Below are 20,885 nucleotides of genomic sequence, written 5' to 3'. Positions count from 1 at the left end.
TCTTTCGTTGACGGTCTCCGCTGGTAGTGGACGCCGCTGCTTCAAAGGCCACTGCTCGCGAAGAATTCCCAAGCTAGCGAGTAGGTCCACCGTACACGCATCTTTCAGCCCCAAATGGCCCGATCTCTCCACATCCAGAATCGTAAGTCGGTCGTAAGTGATCACGGAGTGAACACGCTGTGAGCCAGCCATGAAATTGACTGAATTGAGGCGTATTTTTGCCAAATCGGTCTACACTTCCAGGAGCGCTCGCAAGAAGCTGCCGCCATGAAGCGCCGCCATCTTGGAAGTTTTATCGTTTTAATGCAGTTGGAAAATATGTATTTGGTATTTGTTGAAGTTTATAAAGCTCTGTTTTGTTTCTGTTGGCTGGCTTGGTCGCAAGAGAAGTTTGCATCCAGGCTTAGGTAATGCAGTCCCACAGAGCCACCTTGTGTCTTGTTACAGTTACTGCTACAATCAGAAAAACTTATGAACACCACTGTTTATCTTTTTGGACACTTTTATTACTTTTTTTGACAAATATATAGAAGATTTTCCATATCAAGGAGACATTCTTTAATAGCTAGGTTTACAGCAAATGTGACAGGAAACATAGCAAAGCATCAGAACATGAAGCAAGAGTGACAGTTGGAAGTAAAATAACTCATTAAAAGGGATACTGATGCCAGCCTGGTCACACCAATGGGACATCTTGAATAAAATGTTTGTATCAAGGCACACTAGCATTGATAACCATCAATGGAACATTGCTTTATTTCACCTGACTATTGTTATGCCATTTTGGTCCCATTGAGCAGTATTATTGTACAAACTAGAAAAGAGGGGAAAATATATCAAAAACGTGGTTTAGAGACTATCAACAAATGGAGAACACAAAGAATTTGAATAATATATACAAAAACGGCCCCTGCGATGAGATGGCGACTTGTCCAGGATGTATCCCGCCTTCCGCCCGAATGCAGCTGAGATAGGTAGGCTCCAGCCACCCCCGCGCCCCGAGAGGGACAAGCGGTAGAAAATGGATGGATGCACACACAGAAATGTTGATTACAGACCTCCAGGCTCTCGAGTACGGCGGTGATGGCGCCAACCTCTCCATGATGGAAGACCTTGCAGCTTTTACAGAGGATGGAGTTCGGCGAGGGATCTTTTTTCCTGCTGAATGAATTCCTGTAAGCTTCTCTTTCCTTGCTTGAAGTTGCTCTCTTTTCTTGAAAAGGGCAAAATGACCTGGAGTCGGAGGAGAGTCTCGATATTACTGTAGCTTCTTATTTGGGACGTTTTGAGGGTGTCGAGCACGGTGGTCGGAAGATAGCCCGCCAGGGGGTCCAACCACTTCTCCTTCCACAATTTGATCTCGTCATCAAGGGAAGCTTCGTCTCGCAGGTCTTCCTTGTACAGGCGCAGCATGAGACCACTGAGAGTGCTGCTTTGTACTTTGGACATTGCGTAAGGCACAATCTCCAGACACCTCAAGGTATCCATGACCTTCTCGGTGAAGAGCTCGTCGACTTCTAACAAGGAGTGTTCAACCAATTTCACGCTGAGCGCAAGTTTGTAAAACTCACTCAAAGGTTCCAACAGAACCGAATGCAGTATTTGGATGTGCAGCTTAGAAGCGAGCACCACGGCTTCCTCGAACCACGCCTTGTGATGTGCGTTGATGTCGCTCACCAAATTCCTGAGAGACGCGCTGAGATCTGGTAAACTGTTGACAGCAAGCAACATGTCCAAGGGCTTGCCCTGGAGAGACTGACTCAGCTTCTTGGTGGCACTCAAGACGTGTCTCTGCACCACCAATGAGAGGATGAACTCAAAGTTTGTGATGGAATCAAAGAACTGCGACGCTTGCTGCCGGTCCGAAATGTCTCCCTGATGTTTGAGCTCACTTAAACAAAGCAAGACAGCTTCGATAATCTCCACCATCACCTCATGCATGTTGTGACTCTTATCCCAGTTCTTCATCAGCTTGTCCCTCAGCTCGTTCCCCTTTGCCTCATTGTGCTGGAACACGTGGAGGATCATTTCTTCCAGTTTATTTTGCCGCTCTGCATCCTCTGTTAGCCAACGTAATATTTGACCTGCCAGGACCGTTCCCTCAGTCGCTGCTTCTATTGAAGAGGACTTTGCCAGCCACGCATTGAGTGACAAACTAGAGTTGACTGTTCTCACTGCCTGAGGGTATTTCTCAGCTAGCGCTAAGCTCACAGCTCTCATTTGAGCGCCGACCTCGCCAACACTCATCAAGGCCTGTCCTCTACAGTACGCCATGTTAAGACCCCATTTTTCAGAGAGTGCCATCTCAATAGACTCAGAGAGGACCGCGCAGTCTCCAACAAGAGGAACAAAAGCCAATGTTTCTTCACATTGGATGTCCTCTTTGTTTAGGTACCTAATGCACAGTGGGACATAAACTTCACCGCTTATAACAACAGTCTGTTCAGTGATGATTGTGAAGAACTGAGAGTCCCAGAGTTCCTTGATAATTTCTTCACGCAGCTGCGGCTCATAGAAGGACACTGGCTGTCTGGGCCCTTGAACAACCTCCAGGACCACTTGAGTATCAGTAGAGTTCTCCTCTCTACTCGCAGAACCCCCAATGGCGCTGAGTTCTGGGGGTGTCTCCTGGTTTGACACTTCTTCATTGACACTCCCTGGTGAGAATTTGGAAAATAAATATTACATTAAAGCAGAGATGAACGACTATTATAATTGCACATGTGATAGTATCACAACATGATAAAACATAATTACCTATTTGTAATGTATGCAATTCTCACGTAACCAATGAGAGTAGGCACATAAAAAGTAATACAATTATATTTTATGTCTACTGTATCAAAATCAATGTAAGTAATTATTGACCTATTCATAGATGTAATTGCTCAAACTTAAATAGTCAACTTTGCAAAATATTTTTTAGAAATATTGCACTTTTTAAAAATGTTCCCATAATAAAAAAGGTTTTGACAAAAAGGCCATAAAACATTAAAATACATAATAAAAACTTTATAGCAATAAATATCATTGTTAAAAAATTCAAGTTCAAAAACAAAATAAAAGTATTGCTGACTTATGAGCAGGTCCCTTTTGGGTCCTAAGAGTTTAGTGTGTAAAGTCAATCTTAAGCTTACACAAGGGTTAAATAATACATGCCCCAGATGGGACGTGAACTCATGGCCACTGTATCATACAATTTTGGCAGAGATGTCTTTTCTGTCGTCTTTATGTCCATCCATCTCTCTCACGTTGTTGATTTATTAATTTTTATAAATCTTTGTCTTTAAGGCTAAAATCCTGACAAAACTATTTACCTAGCTTGTTTTATATGAATTCATTTAAGCAACTTAATAAAAACAGTTGAACTATGTAATATGTTGATACCTTATTAGAAATTTTGAACGGCTTTAAAATGTCTTGGGACAGCCACATTTGGGCCACATGGCTCAGATGGTAGCATGGTCAACCAGAAACTTGAGGTTTCCTGGTACGCTCCAGTTTAGCAATCTTAAAAAAAACCATGACAAGCTTTAATGATAAGCTCAATTCAAGCACTGAGATATATAGGACACATTTGAACACATTTACTATGTTTCTGAGTCTGACATGTGTCACTATGACTTCTGTTGGGTGAGTCAGGTTTTGTGCAGGTATATATGTTAACGTTGCCTAATCAGGGTGTAATATGACAAATTGTTCCAGCACTTAAAACAAATAACACAAAACAATTTACAAAAGCTGCGTCACACAAAAGTCTTCCGCCGTAAGAACTTTGAATTCAAAACAGCAAGAGAAATCTCTCCCAACGGTTTAGCGCAGATGATATGTTTAAACTTTCTTGCAATCGATTGGTTTGAATGACCTAAATACTGCACGTTAAGGAAAAGCCGCACATTTGTAGTTGTTTTGTTTCTGTAATGACCGGTTACATTCAAAACAAATGCACAAATAGTCAGCCTATGGAAAATACAATTTTACATTATCTTCAAACTTGATTATTTATTTACTTTATTACCATTATACTATTCATGTATGAAATGTGACTATTTTTACTTTTCACTAAGTGCTTTGTTCCAAAGGGTTCGGCATCCTACTAAAGTTACTGTAGCCAGCTAGTTTATGTTTCCACATGGAGAAGAACTAATTAGTCAACCTTAAGTGTACGAATCGAAAACTGGTTCTCCAAGTTTATCAATTTCTTGAAATCGTTTGCCAATTTTCGTAACAATTCCCTTAACAAATCCTGCAGGCGGGAACAACATCTCTATGTGCGCAGAGACGATTAGGTTCCTCATGTCTTCTTTAAATGTTAGAAAAAGATTTTTGGGTGCAGCGCAGAGGCGGGGGAAATAATCGATTTTTAGATGCATCGCAATTTGGACATGGACAATTATAAAATCAATTAGTAAACGTCAATAACCAATAATCAATTTATTCATTGTAAATAAAGTAATGTAGACAGTTTTGATAATTTGGCTGACTGCAGTGAGCTACCTCACCGAGAAATTGGACCAGCTCCTTTATTAAAAGGCACTTATGTTCCAGTTTTGCACACATTTTCAATGTTTTTAATAAATGTGATGGGAATTTCTTATTACAAATGCACTGTTTTTAAAAGTTGCAAATAATAAACGCTTATTTAGTGAAACAAAAAGAAATGTAAAACTGCATCAATATACATAAATTAAAGATTCATCAATAATCAATTTTTAATCGAATCATAGCTCCTGAATTGTGATCATAATCGAATCGTGAGGTGGCCAAAGATTCCGACCTCTAGTGCAGAGTGCAGGCCAATAGTGACGTCTTTGAAATCAGTTGCCGTGTTTTGACTTCCCACATTTCTTATTACCGTATTTTCCGGACCATAGGGTGCACCAGATTATAAGGCGCACTGCCGATGAGCGGGTCTAGTCAGGTCTATTTTCCTACAAAAGTCGCACCGGATTATAGGGCGCATTAAAGGAGTCTTTTTTTTTTCTAAATTGAAAACACTTCCTTGTGTTCTACATAACATGTAATGTTGGTTCTTTGGTCAAAATGTTGAATAGATTATGTTTTACGGATCATCTTCAATCCGCTTTCTGACAGTCGCTTCAGTATGCACCGTTTTGTGGGCGGTCTTATTACGTGGCTCACATTCAGCAGCGTCTTTTCTCCGTCATCTTTGTTGTAGCGTGCAATGACGGGAGTGGAAGAAGTGTCAAAAGATGGAGCTAACTGTTTTAATGACATTCAGACTTTACATAAATCAATAACGGAGCAGCATCTCCTCATCCGTGGCTTACTAGTGCAACAACAACGCCAGAAATGTGTACCGTGAAAAACCGACCGACCGGAACTTTCTAATAACTAAAGGTCCTTGGGTGAATAATGTAAACCCACTAAACCGGTATGTTTTAGCGCTTTCATGGCAAGTTTACTGACAGATATACAGTAAGTAAGAACTTTACACTACTTTATATTAGAAATGGCAACAGCAGAGGATGAATGTCACATAACAAGAAGATAGAGGAAAAGAAGAAGCTTATCAACTACGGTGTCGGCACGGACTACAAAGGCGAGGCGTGCAAATTTTCAGGACTTATGCCGATCCCAAATAGAGATCAGCAGGTACCAGAAGGTAAGAAAAGTTTATTTTCCATAATATTGCGAAACAAAACACCAGATAATATGTATTACCTTATACACACACCATAATAATACTCGTATGTTGAAGCACAGTACAATCCATCAAGCGGTGTGGCTTCATAGCTTACCAAAGCTGTACTAAAAACTTTTGATAGATCTTTGAGCGCCGTGTGTAATGTTCTATATTTTCAATGGAACATATTACATGTTGGTGTTGTTTACTTGAGTCATATTGCAGTCTACACATATCTCTTATGTGTGACTGCCATCTACCGATCACACTTATCATTTCACCATGTACCAAATAAAATAGCTTTGAGGTCGGTAAGCACAACCAAAATTATTCTGTACATTAGGCTCACCGGGTTATAAGGCGCACTGTCGAGTTTTGAAAAAATGAAAGGATTTTAAGTGCGCCTTATAGTCCGAAAAATACGGTATATAAAATCTATTTGTCGGCACACAAGGATATCTTACTAGTAGTGTTGGGAGGATGTTTCAACATAGGGGATGTGATTGAGGCTCGTCAGGACACGCCAATGTCAGATACTGAGCTTGCCATGCCATTGTGCGCCTCTTGCAAGCCAAATCCACCATTGATCCCGGTGTGGTTGATCGCCAGAAATTGGACACAGCAGCTCAACACGGAGGTGTAACTCATCTTGAAAAAGGTATTTGTCCTATTACTTTTACTTCCTCTGTTTAGTCAAGTTTGATGTCCTTTTGTTGCTGCACCAGAGCCGAGGACCTCACTACCTGTGGTTTGGCCTTTTATTGAGGTGAAAAAAAGTCGCAAATGAGACATTTGGTTTGTTCACTTTAATCATAGGGGATTGTCACAGCGCTTTACTTTTTCCACATTTTGTTATGGTACAGCCTTATTCCAAATTAGAACAATTTCATTTTTGTCCTCAAAATTTTACACACAGGACCCCACAGTGAAAATGTTTTCTTTGTTCTGTTTTTTAGAGATTTTAGCAAATGTATTAAACATTTTAAAAACTAGAAAATTACATGTACATAAATATTCACAGCCTTTGCCATGAAGCTAAAAAAAAGTGAGGTCGGGTGCATCCCGTTTCTACTGATCATCCATCCTTGAGATGTTCCTACATCTTAATAGGAGTCCACCTGTGGCAAATTCATGATTGGACATGATTTGGAAAGACAAACACGTGTTTGTATATAAGGTACCACACTGGACAATGCATGGCAGAGCACAAACACAGTATGAAGTCGAAGGTATTGTCTGTATACCTCCGAGACAGGACTGTCTTGAGGCACAAATCTGGAGAACAGTACAGAAAAATATCTGCTACCTTGAGCACAGTGGCCCCCATCATCCAAATATGGAAGAAGTTTCAAACCACCAAAACTCCCTGGCCGTCTAAACTGAGCGATAAGGGGAGAAGGGCCCTAGACAGGGAGGTGACCAAGAACCTGATGGTCACTCTGACAGAGCTACAGCATTTCTCTGTGTAGAGAAAATACGCTTCCAGAAGGACAACCATCTCTGCAGCTATCCACCAATCAGGCATGTATGGTAAAATGGCTAGACGGAAGCCATTCCTTAGTAAAAAGCACATGGCAGCCCACCTGGAGTGTCAACAATGTATTTATTCCATTTTGGAATAAGGCTGGAACATAACAAAATGTGAAAAGAATGAAGCGCAGTGAATACTTTCCGGATGCACTATATGCCAGATTTTTTTTTCTCCCTAGAAATTAATGAATTAATTGTTATTATTTCAATTACTTTTTGGCAATGTAATGAGAAACTATAATTAATTAATGTTTAGATGTAATTTTCTGAACACTGCTAATATGTAATGACATAGTGGTTAGCCCAAAAAAAGGTTAAATAAACATTATCCACATACAGTATTTAAAAGGCAACCTAGTGTTTTTGTTCATTATTAGTATGAACATTTAATCTTTTTCTCAGTACATGATGCCTTTAGCTCTATTTACACATTTTTGATGGGTTTTAGGGCAATAAAAAAACAGGGATCCCAGTGAGGTACAAACAAATAGAGGAATTGAAAAATATTAGCTCTGGGTCAAGGGACCTTTAGGGGGTTCAAAGGGTATCTCCATGCAGTTGATAAGATGTTACCATTTTTAAGATACTTTTGAAGCCATTTCCTACATAGAAATTATGTTAAAATGCAAGAAAACCTACCAATAGTTTCTATCTAGTAGATGTTATAAACGGCCACACCTTTTTTTTCATGACTGTACCACAGCATCAATAGTTAATCGTTTTGGTTGAGAAAATATATTCACCATATAAATATTAGCCATTCCAAAATGTATATTAATTTATTTCATTAGTTTAATGTTTTATTTGGTTTGAGAAAATCTTTTCACTCCATCACTCGGCATGTCATGATTACTGATATGATGGCTATATTTGAGAAAAAATACTGTAATTATAAAAACGGGCATATTTTGTTGAATTAGTGAGTCACTTAGTAAAGTCATGGATGTAAGATTGCATTCATGGTATCTGCTACAAGTTTGTTCAATTATAACATTAAGCTTTTCATTACATCTTAATAAATTCATGAGTATACTTTTTAGTGCTTTTTAGGCAACTTTGGCAATGCAGTACTAGATCAAGTACAAGTTCAGGGCTTGAATTTAACCACGGCAACGGCAGCAAGTGCCGCGACCGCCTTGTCCCTTGCTTCAATGCCCTAAAAAATTGACCAGCATCTACGACAAAAACATGCCGTGACCGCCCTTGACTTTTTACATGTTAATGGACTAGGAATGTAACGATAAATGATATAATGATAATTTGCGATAAAATTCCCGACGGTTAGTAATACCGTCTAATTTTCTAATTACCAAAAAAACGTAATTTATTAATGCATTTTAGACAACATGAAGTCAGGCGCATGCGCACTAGCTTAATTTTGCTTGATGATCATGGCGGACAAACTACACAGACTTTGCTCCGGAGATTTTCCCTCGAAGTAAACTGAGCCAAGCGCTTGGTTTATTGTCATTTTCCCTCGCTTTCCTGCGTGCGTATAAGAGCGCACTACTGTGTTTAGATGGCGACAGGTGTGGACAATATTGGAGGCAGACTCATCTGTCCCACACTAAAATTATACAGCAAAGGAGAATTTGACGTTGCTTTTATTTTCTCAACACAGCGTCCATCAGCTGTGACTGAGAGTTAATGACGTGAGCAAACATGCAGCAGGCGATGTGTCGGGAACGTTGTCACAACTTGTTTTTAGTTTGTTTACAGGCAAGCTCACTTATCATTCATTCAACTGCAAACTGTATCAGTGTTCAAATAAATACTAGCTAAAATGATAACTCGCCGACAGACTACACGGCAACTGACCCCGGAACGACACAGACAACGAGATCGAGAACAAGATACCTGAGCCTATAAGACCTACTCCAGGATTTGAGTTCCGGAATTGCAGGTGGGGCTGGACCAAGGTAACATCCTATGCAGGTCAAAGAAGACACCAGGGCTTGAAAAAGTGCTTGATGTCAGAGCAACAGGAACTTCGCATTGACCACTACTTCTTACGAAACAAGTCCAGTAAGACGAATGAAGTCCAGCAGCAGGACCAAAACCAAAGTCTGCAGGACATCCATCTCCTTGCTCAGGCTGGGGATGAGTAACCAAGCATAACGGAGCCCAACCTGTCACAGCCCAGAACCGAGAATACATCGATAAGACCATGCTCGCTGGCCGGTTGAAGCTGTGGTGTCTCCAATTTGGGTTGCTACCCAGGCTAATGTGGCCTCTTTCAATCAATTAATCAATCAATGTTTATTTATATAGCCCTAAATCACAAGTGTCTCAAAGGGCTGCACAAGCACTTTCAGCTGGAATTTCTGTGCATGGCAGGCTTTCTGGTGCTTTATTAAGTTGCTTGTATTAAAACGCCCTACATGTGTCCCACCCCTCCAAACAGAGATACTGCAAAATGTGCATGTTGCCGTTCGATTGTTGGCTGCCTGAGTTTGTAATATAGTCACACCGCATTCATTAGGGTTTGTATTGGTAGCACAGTCTTCCATTGGTGAATTGGTCTTCCATTTCCGGTGAAAATGAGGCAAAGAAGAAGTCATTTCCGTGTAGCAACATTAGCGTGCTAGTTGCTAGTGGACTTATTGGTTTGTGTGCGCGCTATTTAGGTCGTAGACCCGAGGTTCCTTATAAAATACATATTAGTGTGGTATCGGAGATTTAGTTACAAGTACTCACCGATACCAACACCTCCAAAAAGTGTTGTATTGGCATCGGAACATCCCTATATTTTAGTGATTCTTTGGCGTACCACGAGATGGACCCCACGTACCACTAGTTTGAGAATCACTAGGCTAAAAGAATAGCCGCATTCCGCCAAAAAGAGGACGACTGGGATCCCTGAAAAAAACAGCCATGTTCTGCTGGCAGCCCATACACCAATTGGACACCCCTGCTTGACCTTATCATATATATATATTATATATTTGATAGTTGGTAGTGTGAAATACTTATATTAAATGCCGAAATACTAAAATATGTGTTATTTAGTGTCATGGTTCACGTGAAAGTCCTTCAATGCGCAAATGCATTTCCGCATTCCCTGGATTCATGCGCAGGTTTAGGAGGTGGACACCATGCTGATGTTAGCACACAACAAAAAAGTGTCTTCAGACTTTCTTTAGCACGATGGTTAATATTACTCCTGCTAGTGGAACTCTAGGGAGACAAGCAGAACAGCATCCAACGTGTGCTGTTTAATAACAGAAGTGTGGTCTTTAACGCACGTCCAGGACTCCACGGAAATAAAACAAAGTGACCGGCGTCAGCATCCCCGTAAAAGTTTGTTAATGCCGACCTCTGGTGTGTATGGCAGCTGCTTCAGAGGGCTTCAATACTAGCTGCTGTTGCTCCCCTCACCGCAGATGTGGAAGTGCTTGATTTGATATGCAAGGGAACCAAATTTTTTCAATGTTAATATCCCTGATGATTGTGGAATCCAAGATCCTAACATCACCGTTAATCATCTCATTTAGTATGATTGAGGCCCTGCTTCCACCAAACAGACTAAGATAGTACATGAAAAGAGGGTTCACTCCATTCATTTTATTCCCGCTGTGGAGCAAACGCAGCCAGGTGCTAAACCCAAACTATCTTTCTTGTTTAAAGGCAAGACAAAGGGGACAAAAAAAACACACACACCTTATCTAGGTCTGCAAAATTATCCAGATCATTTTCATCAATCGTTTGATTATCATCCCAGGTCTATAGACAACGGGGGCCTTTTAAAGGCCTACTGAAACCCACTACTACCGACCACGCAGTCTGATAGTTTATATATCAATGATGAAATCTTAACATTATAACACATGCCAATACGGCCGGGTTAACTTATAAAGTGACATTTTAAATTTGCCGCTAAACTTCCGGTTCGAAACGCCTCTGAGGATGACGTATGCGCGTGACGTGGCCCGGCGAACACGGGTATGCCTTCCACATTGAAGCAAATACGAAAAAGCTCTGTTTTCATTTCATAATTCCACAGTATTCTGGACATCTGTGTTCGTGAATCTGTTTCAATCATGTTCATTGCATTATGAAGAAGGAAGCTGAGCAAGCAAAGAAGAAAGTTGTCGGTGCGAAATGGACGTATTTTTCGAACGTAGTCAGCCACAACAGTACACAGCCGCCGCTTCTTTGTTTACATTCCCGAAAGATGCAGTCAAGATGGAAGAACTCGGATAACAGAGACTCTAACCAGGAGGACATTTGACTTGGATACACAGACGCCTGTAGAGAACTGGGACAACACAGACTCTTACCAGGATTACTTTGATTTGGATGACAAAGACGCAGACGTGCTACTGTGAGTATGCAGCTTTGGCTTTTTTTTGCGTATGTACGTAACTTTTTTAAAATATATAAGCTTTATGAACCTTGGGTTAGGTGAACGGTCTTTTGGGCTGAGTGATTGTGTGTGTTGATCATGTGTTTGAATTGTATTGGCGTGTTCTATGGAGCTAGGAGCTAGCAGAGGAGCTAGGAGCTAGCATAACAAACACGCAGGTGTTATTATGCAGGATTAATTTGTGGCATATTAAATATAAGCCTGGTTGTGTTGTGGCTAATAGAGTATATATATGTCTTGTGTTTATTTACTGTTGTAGTCATTCCCAGCTGAATATCAGGTACCGTGAGTATGCAGCCTTGGCTGCTAAACATTCGATAACTTGACCGTATGTGCGCGTCACGTACGTAACTTTTTAAAAAGATATAAGCTTTATGAACCTTGGGTTAGGTAAACGGTCTTTTGGGCTGAGTGATTGTGTGTGTTGATCAGGTGTTTGAATTGTATTGGCGTGTTCTATGGAGCTAGGAGCTAGCAGAGGAGCTAGGAGCTAGCATAACAAACACGCAGGTGTTTTTATGCAGGATTAATTTGTGGCATATTAAATATAAGCCTGGTTGTGTTGTGGCTAATAGAGTATATATATGTCTTGTGTTTATTTACTGTTGTAGTCATTCCCAGCTGAATATCAGGTCACCCCCGGCTCTCACAGCCTCTTCCCTATCTGAATAGCTTCAACTCCCCACTAGTCCTTCACTTGCACTTTACTCATCCACAAATCTTTCATCCTCGCTCAAATTAATGGGGAAATTGTCGCTTTCTCGGTCCGAATCTCTCTCACTTCATGCGGCCATCATTGTAAACAATAGGGAACTTTGCGTATATGTTCAACTGACTACGTCACGCTACTTCCGGTAGGTGCAAGCCTTTTTTTTATCAGATACCAAAAGTTGCAATCTTTATCGTCGTTGTTCTATACTAAATCCTTTCAGCAAAAATATGGCAATATCGCGAAATGATCAAGTATGACACATAGAATAGATCTGCTATCCCCGTTTAAATAAAAACAATTCATTTCAGTAGGCCTTTAAGGATACAAAATGCAGCTGTAGCAGCAGCCCGAAGCAAGTGTGACATCAGGCTTGCTGGAGCTCTCTCTGTTCGTCGCGGACATTCAGCAACAGAAATAAAGAGTCTCTAAACACGAGTACAGTCTTCAATAACACCAGAAAAAGATGCTCGATTTGTTGCTAGTCCTTTTTATTAGAGAAAAAGTTACTAAAAGGATTTAAGTTAAAGAAACTTAAAAAATTGTGTACAAATATTGTACAATAAGCAGCAACAATAGAAACATTTTGCAAAACGATGTATGGGGAAAAACTACATGTTAATACATATTATCAATAACACAGATTTGTTTGAAAATGTAAGAATATCATTTTTTAAGTCCTTCTAAAGAAAACCTGTGCATCATCGCAGATTATGCACATATACAACATATTGACCATGCTCCCACCGCCATTTTTTCCGAACACTAATGAGAAACGTGCCTACATCTTGGCAAGGCAAATTTATTTACAAAGCACACTTTCCAAGCAAGGCAATTGAAAGTGCTTCACAGATGCATAAACTGTACAAAAAGGCGGATCAAATTTTGAATAACAATAAAGTAATCATAAAAATAATTATGATAAAATCATGAACAAAATCTTCATTATAAAATCATGAATTAATTCAATTACAATCAAATAGTGTAGATTAAATCATTTCAGTTGTCATTTGCACAGTTAAATAAAATTGCGTTTCTACTTTATGGGAAAGACTTTCTATATTTTGGCAAGTTTGCAATATTTTGTTTATCCCAAATAGTATTTGATAGGTCAGAAACTGATGGGAGGCATAATGAGCTGTCTTAAAATATGTTTCAGTTCATCCTTAATGTGGCAAGTTATTCTATACAGAACAAATTCAACCATCCTTTTATGTGCGTACTGTTTTACATTGGGGCATAAAGCACAAAATATTATAAGCAGAAAAATGCAAATTTTAAACTCAGGGGAGGAAGTAAGGCAGCCAGGCCAATTCTTATCATTCGTGCATTTTCAAAGGGTGATTTAATATTTTCAGACTTACCTATGTCCAAATGTAGTCCTTGTAAAGTTTCCATGACCTGGAAAAACAATATTGGTTAAGCACTGCTAAAAGTGGTCGGTGACTCAAGAGACAAAGAGCAACTAAAAAAAAACTAAATTACCTGAGAAAGACAATGGCTGCTCTCTGGATCCACCTCAATACACTTGGCAATTACTTCGGGCAATTTCTGCAATGTTGTGTTGTGAGAAAGGAGCATCACACGAACTGTCCTGTTACCTTTGCAAGCAGTTTTCCTTAAAAGATTTCTCATGGAATTCAATGTGGTCTTCATCAGATCACACTCAATGCCAACACTAGGCAGCACTGCTACAAGCCGAAGCAGTAAGGTAACTGTTGGGTGGTTCTTTGACTCAGAATGAACTAATGTTTCTGCAATGGATGTTGGAGGAGCGACATCCTGGTCTTTGTCTCGCCATATGGCAGCCCATGCATTGATTTCCTGCTCTAGTGTGTCTGGTTCCGGAAGATCTGTTAGGTAGCAGCTGAAAGGCTTGTCTGGGCACTCTGGGAAAATGGGCTGTGGATTGCAGGACGGCAGTAAGGACAGGATCGACAGCCCCTTCAAGTGACTTTCTGAGAAGTTGTACTTCATTTCATCAATGAGATTTCTGAGGAGGGGAATGCTTAGATTTTCTCTGTAGTATATCTCTGGAGAATCATAGTAGCTGGCCTCCTGAGGAAAACACACTTGCTCAGGGGCTACTTTGTTAGCCAACTGGAACGCCTGTTCAAACCAAGAGGCATGTACTGTGCTGACATTTTCCAACATTTTGTCAAGGGTCTCTATGATTGTTGGAATCTTTTCCACTTCACAAAGAATATCAGCAGGGTTTCCACAGCGGAATACTGTGCTACAGTTACTAAGAGGAGCACAGACGTTCCTCAGGATCACAAGTGTGACAATGAAATCCATGGTTCTCAGAGCAACTGAGAGAACTTGCGAATGCACTGACATTGCACCTCTGGCCTCAGAACTCACAGCATCTAAGCAACTGAGGATACCCTCCAATGTGTCAGCAAGAATGTCAAAGAAGTCCTCTCTCCTCTTCCATCTTGAACAACATGTCTCTGGAATTCCTTCCAAGGCCTCCCTTGGCATATTTAGAAGCCCATCCTGTGCCTGTGCCAACGTTCTTTCAAGAGAAGGAGATTCATCGAAGAACAGTAGCAGGTCTTCTGTGACATCCAGCATTTTTGCGACAGAAGGGCAAGGCACACTTCCTACCAGCCAACTGGCCAGCCCACAGGACTCGCTAGGTGTAACAACACAAAGCGGGTAACTTTTGAGGAAATCCAAAGTCATTTTCTTTAAGCTTTCGTAACCTGAGCCTAATTGCATGAATGCTTGTCCTCGACAGTGAGCCATCGGTAAGCCCCAGTCCTCAGTCATCACTTTCGCAAGCTTATTTGCTTGAGTATCAACATCACAGTCTTTTTCATATTGCAAGTAACCCATCAGCTCTACTTTTGGAGCAGATTCTCGAACATACCTGACAAAGACAGGTAGGTGAGTCTTGTCAGCAATTTTTACAGGTTTATCCGTGATAAGTGAGAAGAATGGTGAGTCCCCTATCTCCTTCAGTATGACATCTCTGATTCCCTCAATTAGGAACTCCAACATTTCAGCTTCACTTATGGATGATGCTCTTTTGTTCTCCTTCCTGTACCAGTGGCACATGTTGAGCTCCTGAGTGAAATACTCCTTCTCCTCTTCAGAAAGACATGCTATGCTGGTATTCTTTTTTCCAAGAAGTGCAGCCAATCTGAATACAGTGACCAGACTTTGACTGTTATCTCCAACATGACAATCTGTTGGCTTTATATGTTGGTCCTCAGGACATTGCTGAACTTCTGCGTTGTCGTTTTCCTCCTTGATAGACACATCAACTGCATGGCAAAGTAAAAAGGAAACAATTCAGATGTTAAGGCTGTCAGAAAGCAGCAAATTATTATGTCTAGTTAATTCTTAGAAAGACCATACCTTCCATGTTATTGTCAGAGGTTTTGATGAAAGTTTTGGATTCTTTATCCTGTGAGAGCACACAGACAAAATTGTGTAAAACATGTATTAAGTACGGTACTTGACAAAGTCATCGTTCACTTCATAAGAGCTAGCGTCTTTTGTGTTTTGCTTAACAGCAATTTTTCCCCAGATTTTTTTAGTTTTGACCCAAAAAACACCAAAAACAAATGTGTACTGCAGAGGGCACTAGTTCTCAGGACGATATATAATTGACAGTAAATGTTTATACATATGACCTCACATATATTAAACAATTACGATTTATTATAGAATTTACATTACCGAAACTTGGTACCTAAATTATACTGGTGCCAATGTAAACGGTCATAACCACATTTTAAAAAATTAAGTTGAAAAACTAAGTACAGTAAACATTTGTAGTAGGGCTGAGTGATAAATTGATATCAAAATAGTTTTATAAAACGTTTGGTAATTTTTTCTTTGTTGGAAGAAACCGGAAGTTGCGAAGAAAGGCTTGTTGCGTGTACAAAGGCACTCGGTCTGCAATGCAGGAAGTGATCATTGATCAGTGGGAGTGGCACACGAACAGCCAATCATATAACAGTATAAAGTTTGGTTGCGGCATCTTGTCTTGTGGTTGATTCAGGGCAGTACGCTTAGCTTTTTCACCACCGGTGCTACTAAATGAAAATAATTAGTTGCACAGAATTTTTTGGTAGCACAAAAAAGAATTAAGAGCAATATGAAATGTCTTAAATATCACAATTTCATTAATAACACTCAAACAAGGTACACATGTCCAATCATACATATAAACACAATGCCATCATAAGGCCTACTGTAACACACAATTAAACACGGAGAACATCCCCAAACTATACTAGCACTGTCAGTAACACAAATATAGGGCTGGGCGATATGGACCAAAACTCATATCCTGATATAGTTTGGCCCATAACCTAACCCATAAATGGAAATCTCCGTTAACGTAACTTAGTATCTCCATGCCTTGATTTTAAATTTTCGGGATTGATGCGGATCCTAATTACACAAAAACAGGTACCAACAAGTAAGAAAAATAGACTTTGCATAATAGTATCCCAACTTAAGAGGGGTTTTGAGATAAGAAAAAGCCTCGAAAATAACATAAGTAAAAAGTCAAATATCATCTCCAATCTTCTTTAAAACATTTTTAGCTGTGCTCAATTCTTCAACTAACAAAATCACAAAAGAACAAAATGTGAAATAAAATGAATATGTTTAAACATCAGCAGTAACATAAAAATAATTTACCTTTAACAAATGTATTTTTATAGGTTAACATCATTATAGAACACAAACAAAGATTTTAGTCAGGAACACCAACTTGCCAACTGCTTCATTCATAGCCTGTGTGACAGGCTATGTTCTGAAAATTACTTTAAAAAAGTAATTAATTATAGTTACCTGTTACTTTACCAAAAAAGTAATTGCATTACTAACGGAATAACTCTTTAATAAATGTGATTAATGCGTTACTTTAAAAAAAAAGTTAAATATCCCGCATAATGCAGTTAAGATTAAGTTTCATATGAGAGCAGGGTGTGTGTCTGTGTGTGTGCCTTTAAAAGGCGGAGCCTATTGCCTAGCGACGTGTGACATCAACGAGTCCACGCTCAGTCTGAGTCTCAAAGGCATTTTAGTTTGAGCTGTTTTGATTAGCTTTGCAGGTTAGCAGCGGCAGTTTGTCGGCTCTGACGGCAGCTCTTTTGAATCTTTTACTGATTTGTGTTACCGCTGCTTAATAAATAGATTGAATATGCTTCCATGGCTGTATGTTCTCATCAACAAACAGGATATATTTGGATGGCAAGTTTGTCACTTCAATCATTGCTTTATTCCCTCCGACCCTCAGACTTACTAGCGCGCAATTAAGTTTGTGTTAAGTTTTAAGGTGCTGAAAAAAAACGTCTTTTGCTGACCAGTTCCTCTAACTGAGATCTTGTTGGAAGACTGAGTGATTAAGCTAAGTAAAGCGGGGCGGGTAGGGAGGGAACACACACAACTTTCAGGGCACACAGAGTGATCAGTGTCACTTTTGCACCAATCACTTATCTATTTGGTTATGGTATAAGTTTATTTCAAACATGCTGTACAGATTGGCGAAAATTTTAATTCAGTTAGATCATATTTGTATGGATTTATTTTGGGAGCAAAAGGCTAATTAAAGGGTTTAAATCTGTATTTGCACGTGTGCCCTTTTTTTTTTCAACACACGCACAACCTATTTTTAGTTGCACATGCGACTGAAATGATCACACAGTACAGCCCTGTGAACCGTTGCATGAACAAGAGGATAGCGAAAAAGAAGGAGCTTATTAACTACAACGCAGACTACAATGGCGGACGCGCGCAAGGCACTCTGGGTACATTTGTACCATATTTGGATAATCCACTGACGGTTTTCCCCATTTGTGACGTCACCCATTGTGCACATTCCAAACAGCTATTTTGGCGCATGTAGAAAGCAAGGCAAGATTATTCTACAAATATCTCCGCAATGCCTCCACGGTGTGATTTAAAATGTTCGGGACTTATGCAGATCTCAAATACACAACAGCAGGTACCAACAGGATTGCGGGATTTAAGGATACTTTCATGGGCTAAGGTTGAAGTACATTTTAACCACAAATATCTTTAAAGACGTATTATGAGGTGCATCCCTCGGGATTAATATTTCTATAACAATATTTCGAAAAATCTTCAAGAAGATGTTTTTGTATAATTGATCGGGTAAGACGCGGATGCAAACATTTACAACACCATAATAACTACAGTTAAGTCTTGTCAATGTAAGTACTCACCAAACAGATACCCTCCAGGGCTTGTGGGGTAACCTTCAAACACTGGCTCACCATGCGGTCAAGATCTCTGCTGAAATCTGTGCCCACCTGTAGCACAGCCAAGCATGGCGAGCGGTCTTTTGGATTAGTATTTCTTAGGTATTCCTGGAATTTCTTGTGGCGCATTAAAACTCCGCAGTCCTCAAGGGCCGTGCTGGGTAACACTGACATAATCCTCAGGAGTACGTTGATGTTGCCGAAGTACTGCATGAGTGGCAGACGCAATGTGTGAAATATTGAGTTTGGGATGGTCACAGAGGCAACTTTAGTCTTCCATGTTACTCTCCAACAGCAGAGCTCAGTGAAGAAGTTGTCAGCATCAGGAAGATCACTGCTGTAGAGAGGTGGCTTTGATTTTAAGCTCTCAAACATGTAACTCACTGTGACCAAACAAGGAACCAGTGAGAGGAAATTGAGAGCTTCTTTGTGATCATCTGAAAAATGATCCTTCACGGCATTGATGAGGTTATCTACGAGGGGCACGCTTAAGCCATCTCTGTAAAAACCTAGTGGCTTTATCATGCTGTCCCTTGGCAGATACTTCTCAGGCACTTCGATCTGCACACTTAGACTTTGTGCAATTGCAGAGGCCTCATCAAACCAGTTCTGGTGAAACACCTTCAAACTGGTTTTTATTCTGTTCAAAGTAGCAACAATACCAGTGATTTGACATAGCTGGAATGCAGCACTGAAATGGTCTTTCTGAAGACCCGCGCTCAACTCTCTGGTAAAAGACGAGGTGTTCTTTAGGACAACCATTGCAATGATGAAGTCAAATGTCATCACTTTGTTCAAGAGTGCTTCAGCTTGTTCCGAGACAGCAGTTTTCCACCTCTGGGGGCTATTTTTTACTTTCTCAAGACACTCAACAAGTGGCTCCAGCATCTGCACAAACACCTCATACGAGTCATGCTTTTCATGCCACTGAGAGCAAAATGTCCCTTGCAATTCTTGGACTTTTTCATAGCTCTCTCGAAGACCATAAGCAATTACATGGTCTAGCTGTTTTTCTAGAGCACTCCTGCTTCCAAAAAACATCATCACCTCTTCGAATGTATCAAGAGCTCTTTTAATATTGGGCACTGGGGTAGCTTTTGACCACCATGTGTTGAACGAGTAGCAAGAGCAGTGTGTGCTAATAGCAAGGGGGTACTTTTCCTGTACTTTGCAAGCGAAAGCTTTAAGTTTATAAGAAACGTTACCGGATCCAAGGTATGCCTGACCTCTACAGTTATTCAAATCCAGACGCCACTCTTCTGTTACTATTTCCAAAAGACGCTGCACCATCACATCACAATCGAGAGCTGCCTCCAAGAATCCCAACAACTCCAGTCGCATGACATCGAAGCTGTCAACAAACCGAAGAAAAAGTGGAAGATAGTCCTTCTCCCCAATCTTTACAACGCGGTCAATAAACATGGAAAAAAAAGAATTCCCTACTTCCATGAGAATTCCCTCTTTGACAGCATTTTCACACACGGTGAGAACTTCTTTCATTTCAGACTTGGTGACATACTCGACTTCTTCATCTTGAGCAGGAGAAATCTCACTTTGTTGCCAGCTTTGGCTATTGTATGCAGTTGTCACTGCTGCCTGCAGGGCGGACTTCAATGAATCTCTGTCCGTCTCAGCACACTTCATCTCTACAAGGCTCTCAGAGTCCATCTCCATGTTGATCAGTTGAAATCTTAATTCATCTTCACCATCTTTTTCAGCATGGTTTCCTTGTCTTGTCACTGCAACACAATTAAATACATAGTTTTAAATAATAATCAAAAAAGATTTATCAACACTTTACGCTTTTGGGAAGGTTGACAGAAACACGCATGCGTAGCCGACTGTAATGTGATTGCTCCTCTACAGTTACATTTGAGGTACACATGCACTGCAAGCGTGTCTGCATTTCTGATGTGCAAGTCAAACTAATCGTTTGAAACCAGCAAATGTTTTAATAAATCAGCACTCACGGGTTGTCGTCACCATTAACTTGGTCAGTGACTCGTCCCAGCTACGTTAGCCAAATTAAGAGAATAACCCATGTACAAAACCAGAGAAATTAGCATGTTGTGTAAATCGTAAATAAAAACAGAATACAATTATTTGCAAATCCTTTTAAACCTATATTCAATTGAATACACTGCAAAGACAAGATACTTAACGTTGGAACTGGTAAACTTTGTTATTTTTTGCAAATATTAGCTCATTTGGAATTTGATGCCGGCAACATGTTTCAAAAAAGCTGGCACAAGTGGCAATAAAGACTGAGAAAGTTGAGGAATGCTCATCAAACACTTATTTGGAACAACCTACAGGTGAACAGGCTCATTGGGAACCGGTGGGTGCCATTATTGGGTATAAAAGCAGCTTCCATGAAATGCTCAG

General features: G+C 40.2%; 1 protein-coding gene across 2 annotated transcripts in view; it reads right to left on the bottom strand.

Annotated features, from left to right (window-relative positions):
• Positions 1-498: 498 nt before the first annotated feature.
• The window catches only part of si:dkey-250d21.1 (uncharacterized), a 41,442-nt gene continuing 21,055 nt past the window's right edge, over positions 499-20,885 (bottom strand). Inside the window, exons 7-11 of one of the 2 annotated variants that reach the window (XM_062048384.1) lie at positions 18,465-20,243; positions 15,619-15,667; positions 13,738-15,524; positions 13,617-13,653; positions 499-2,657 (exon numbers count right to left, since the gene is read on the bottom strand). In XM_062048384.1, coding sequence (XP_061904368.1) covers positions 1,123-2,657; positions 13,617-13,653; positions 13,738-15,524; positions 15,619-15,667; positions 18,465-20,243 — 5,187 coding nt within the window. In that variant the 3' untranslated portion in view covers positions 499-1,122. The remainder of the gene's footprint in view (positions 2,658-13,616; positions 13,654-13,737; positions 15,525-15,618; positions 15,668-18,464; positions 20,244-20,885) is intronic. The other variant, XM_062048385.1, reaches the window with a different exon arrangement.

Source organism: Entelurus aequoreus, linkage group LG05 (genome assembly GCF_033978785.1).
Source record: "Entelurus aequoreus isolate RoL-2023_Sb linkage group LG05, RoL_Eaeq_v1.1, whole genome shotgun sequence".
NCBI classification, from domain to species: Eukaryota; Metazoa; Chordata; class Actinopteri; order Syngnathiformes; family Syngnathidae; genus Entelurus; species Entelurus aequoreus.
Note: the sequence above shows the minus strand (reverse complement) of the source record. Positions and strands in the feature narration are given on the sequence as shown.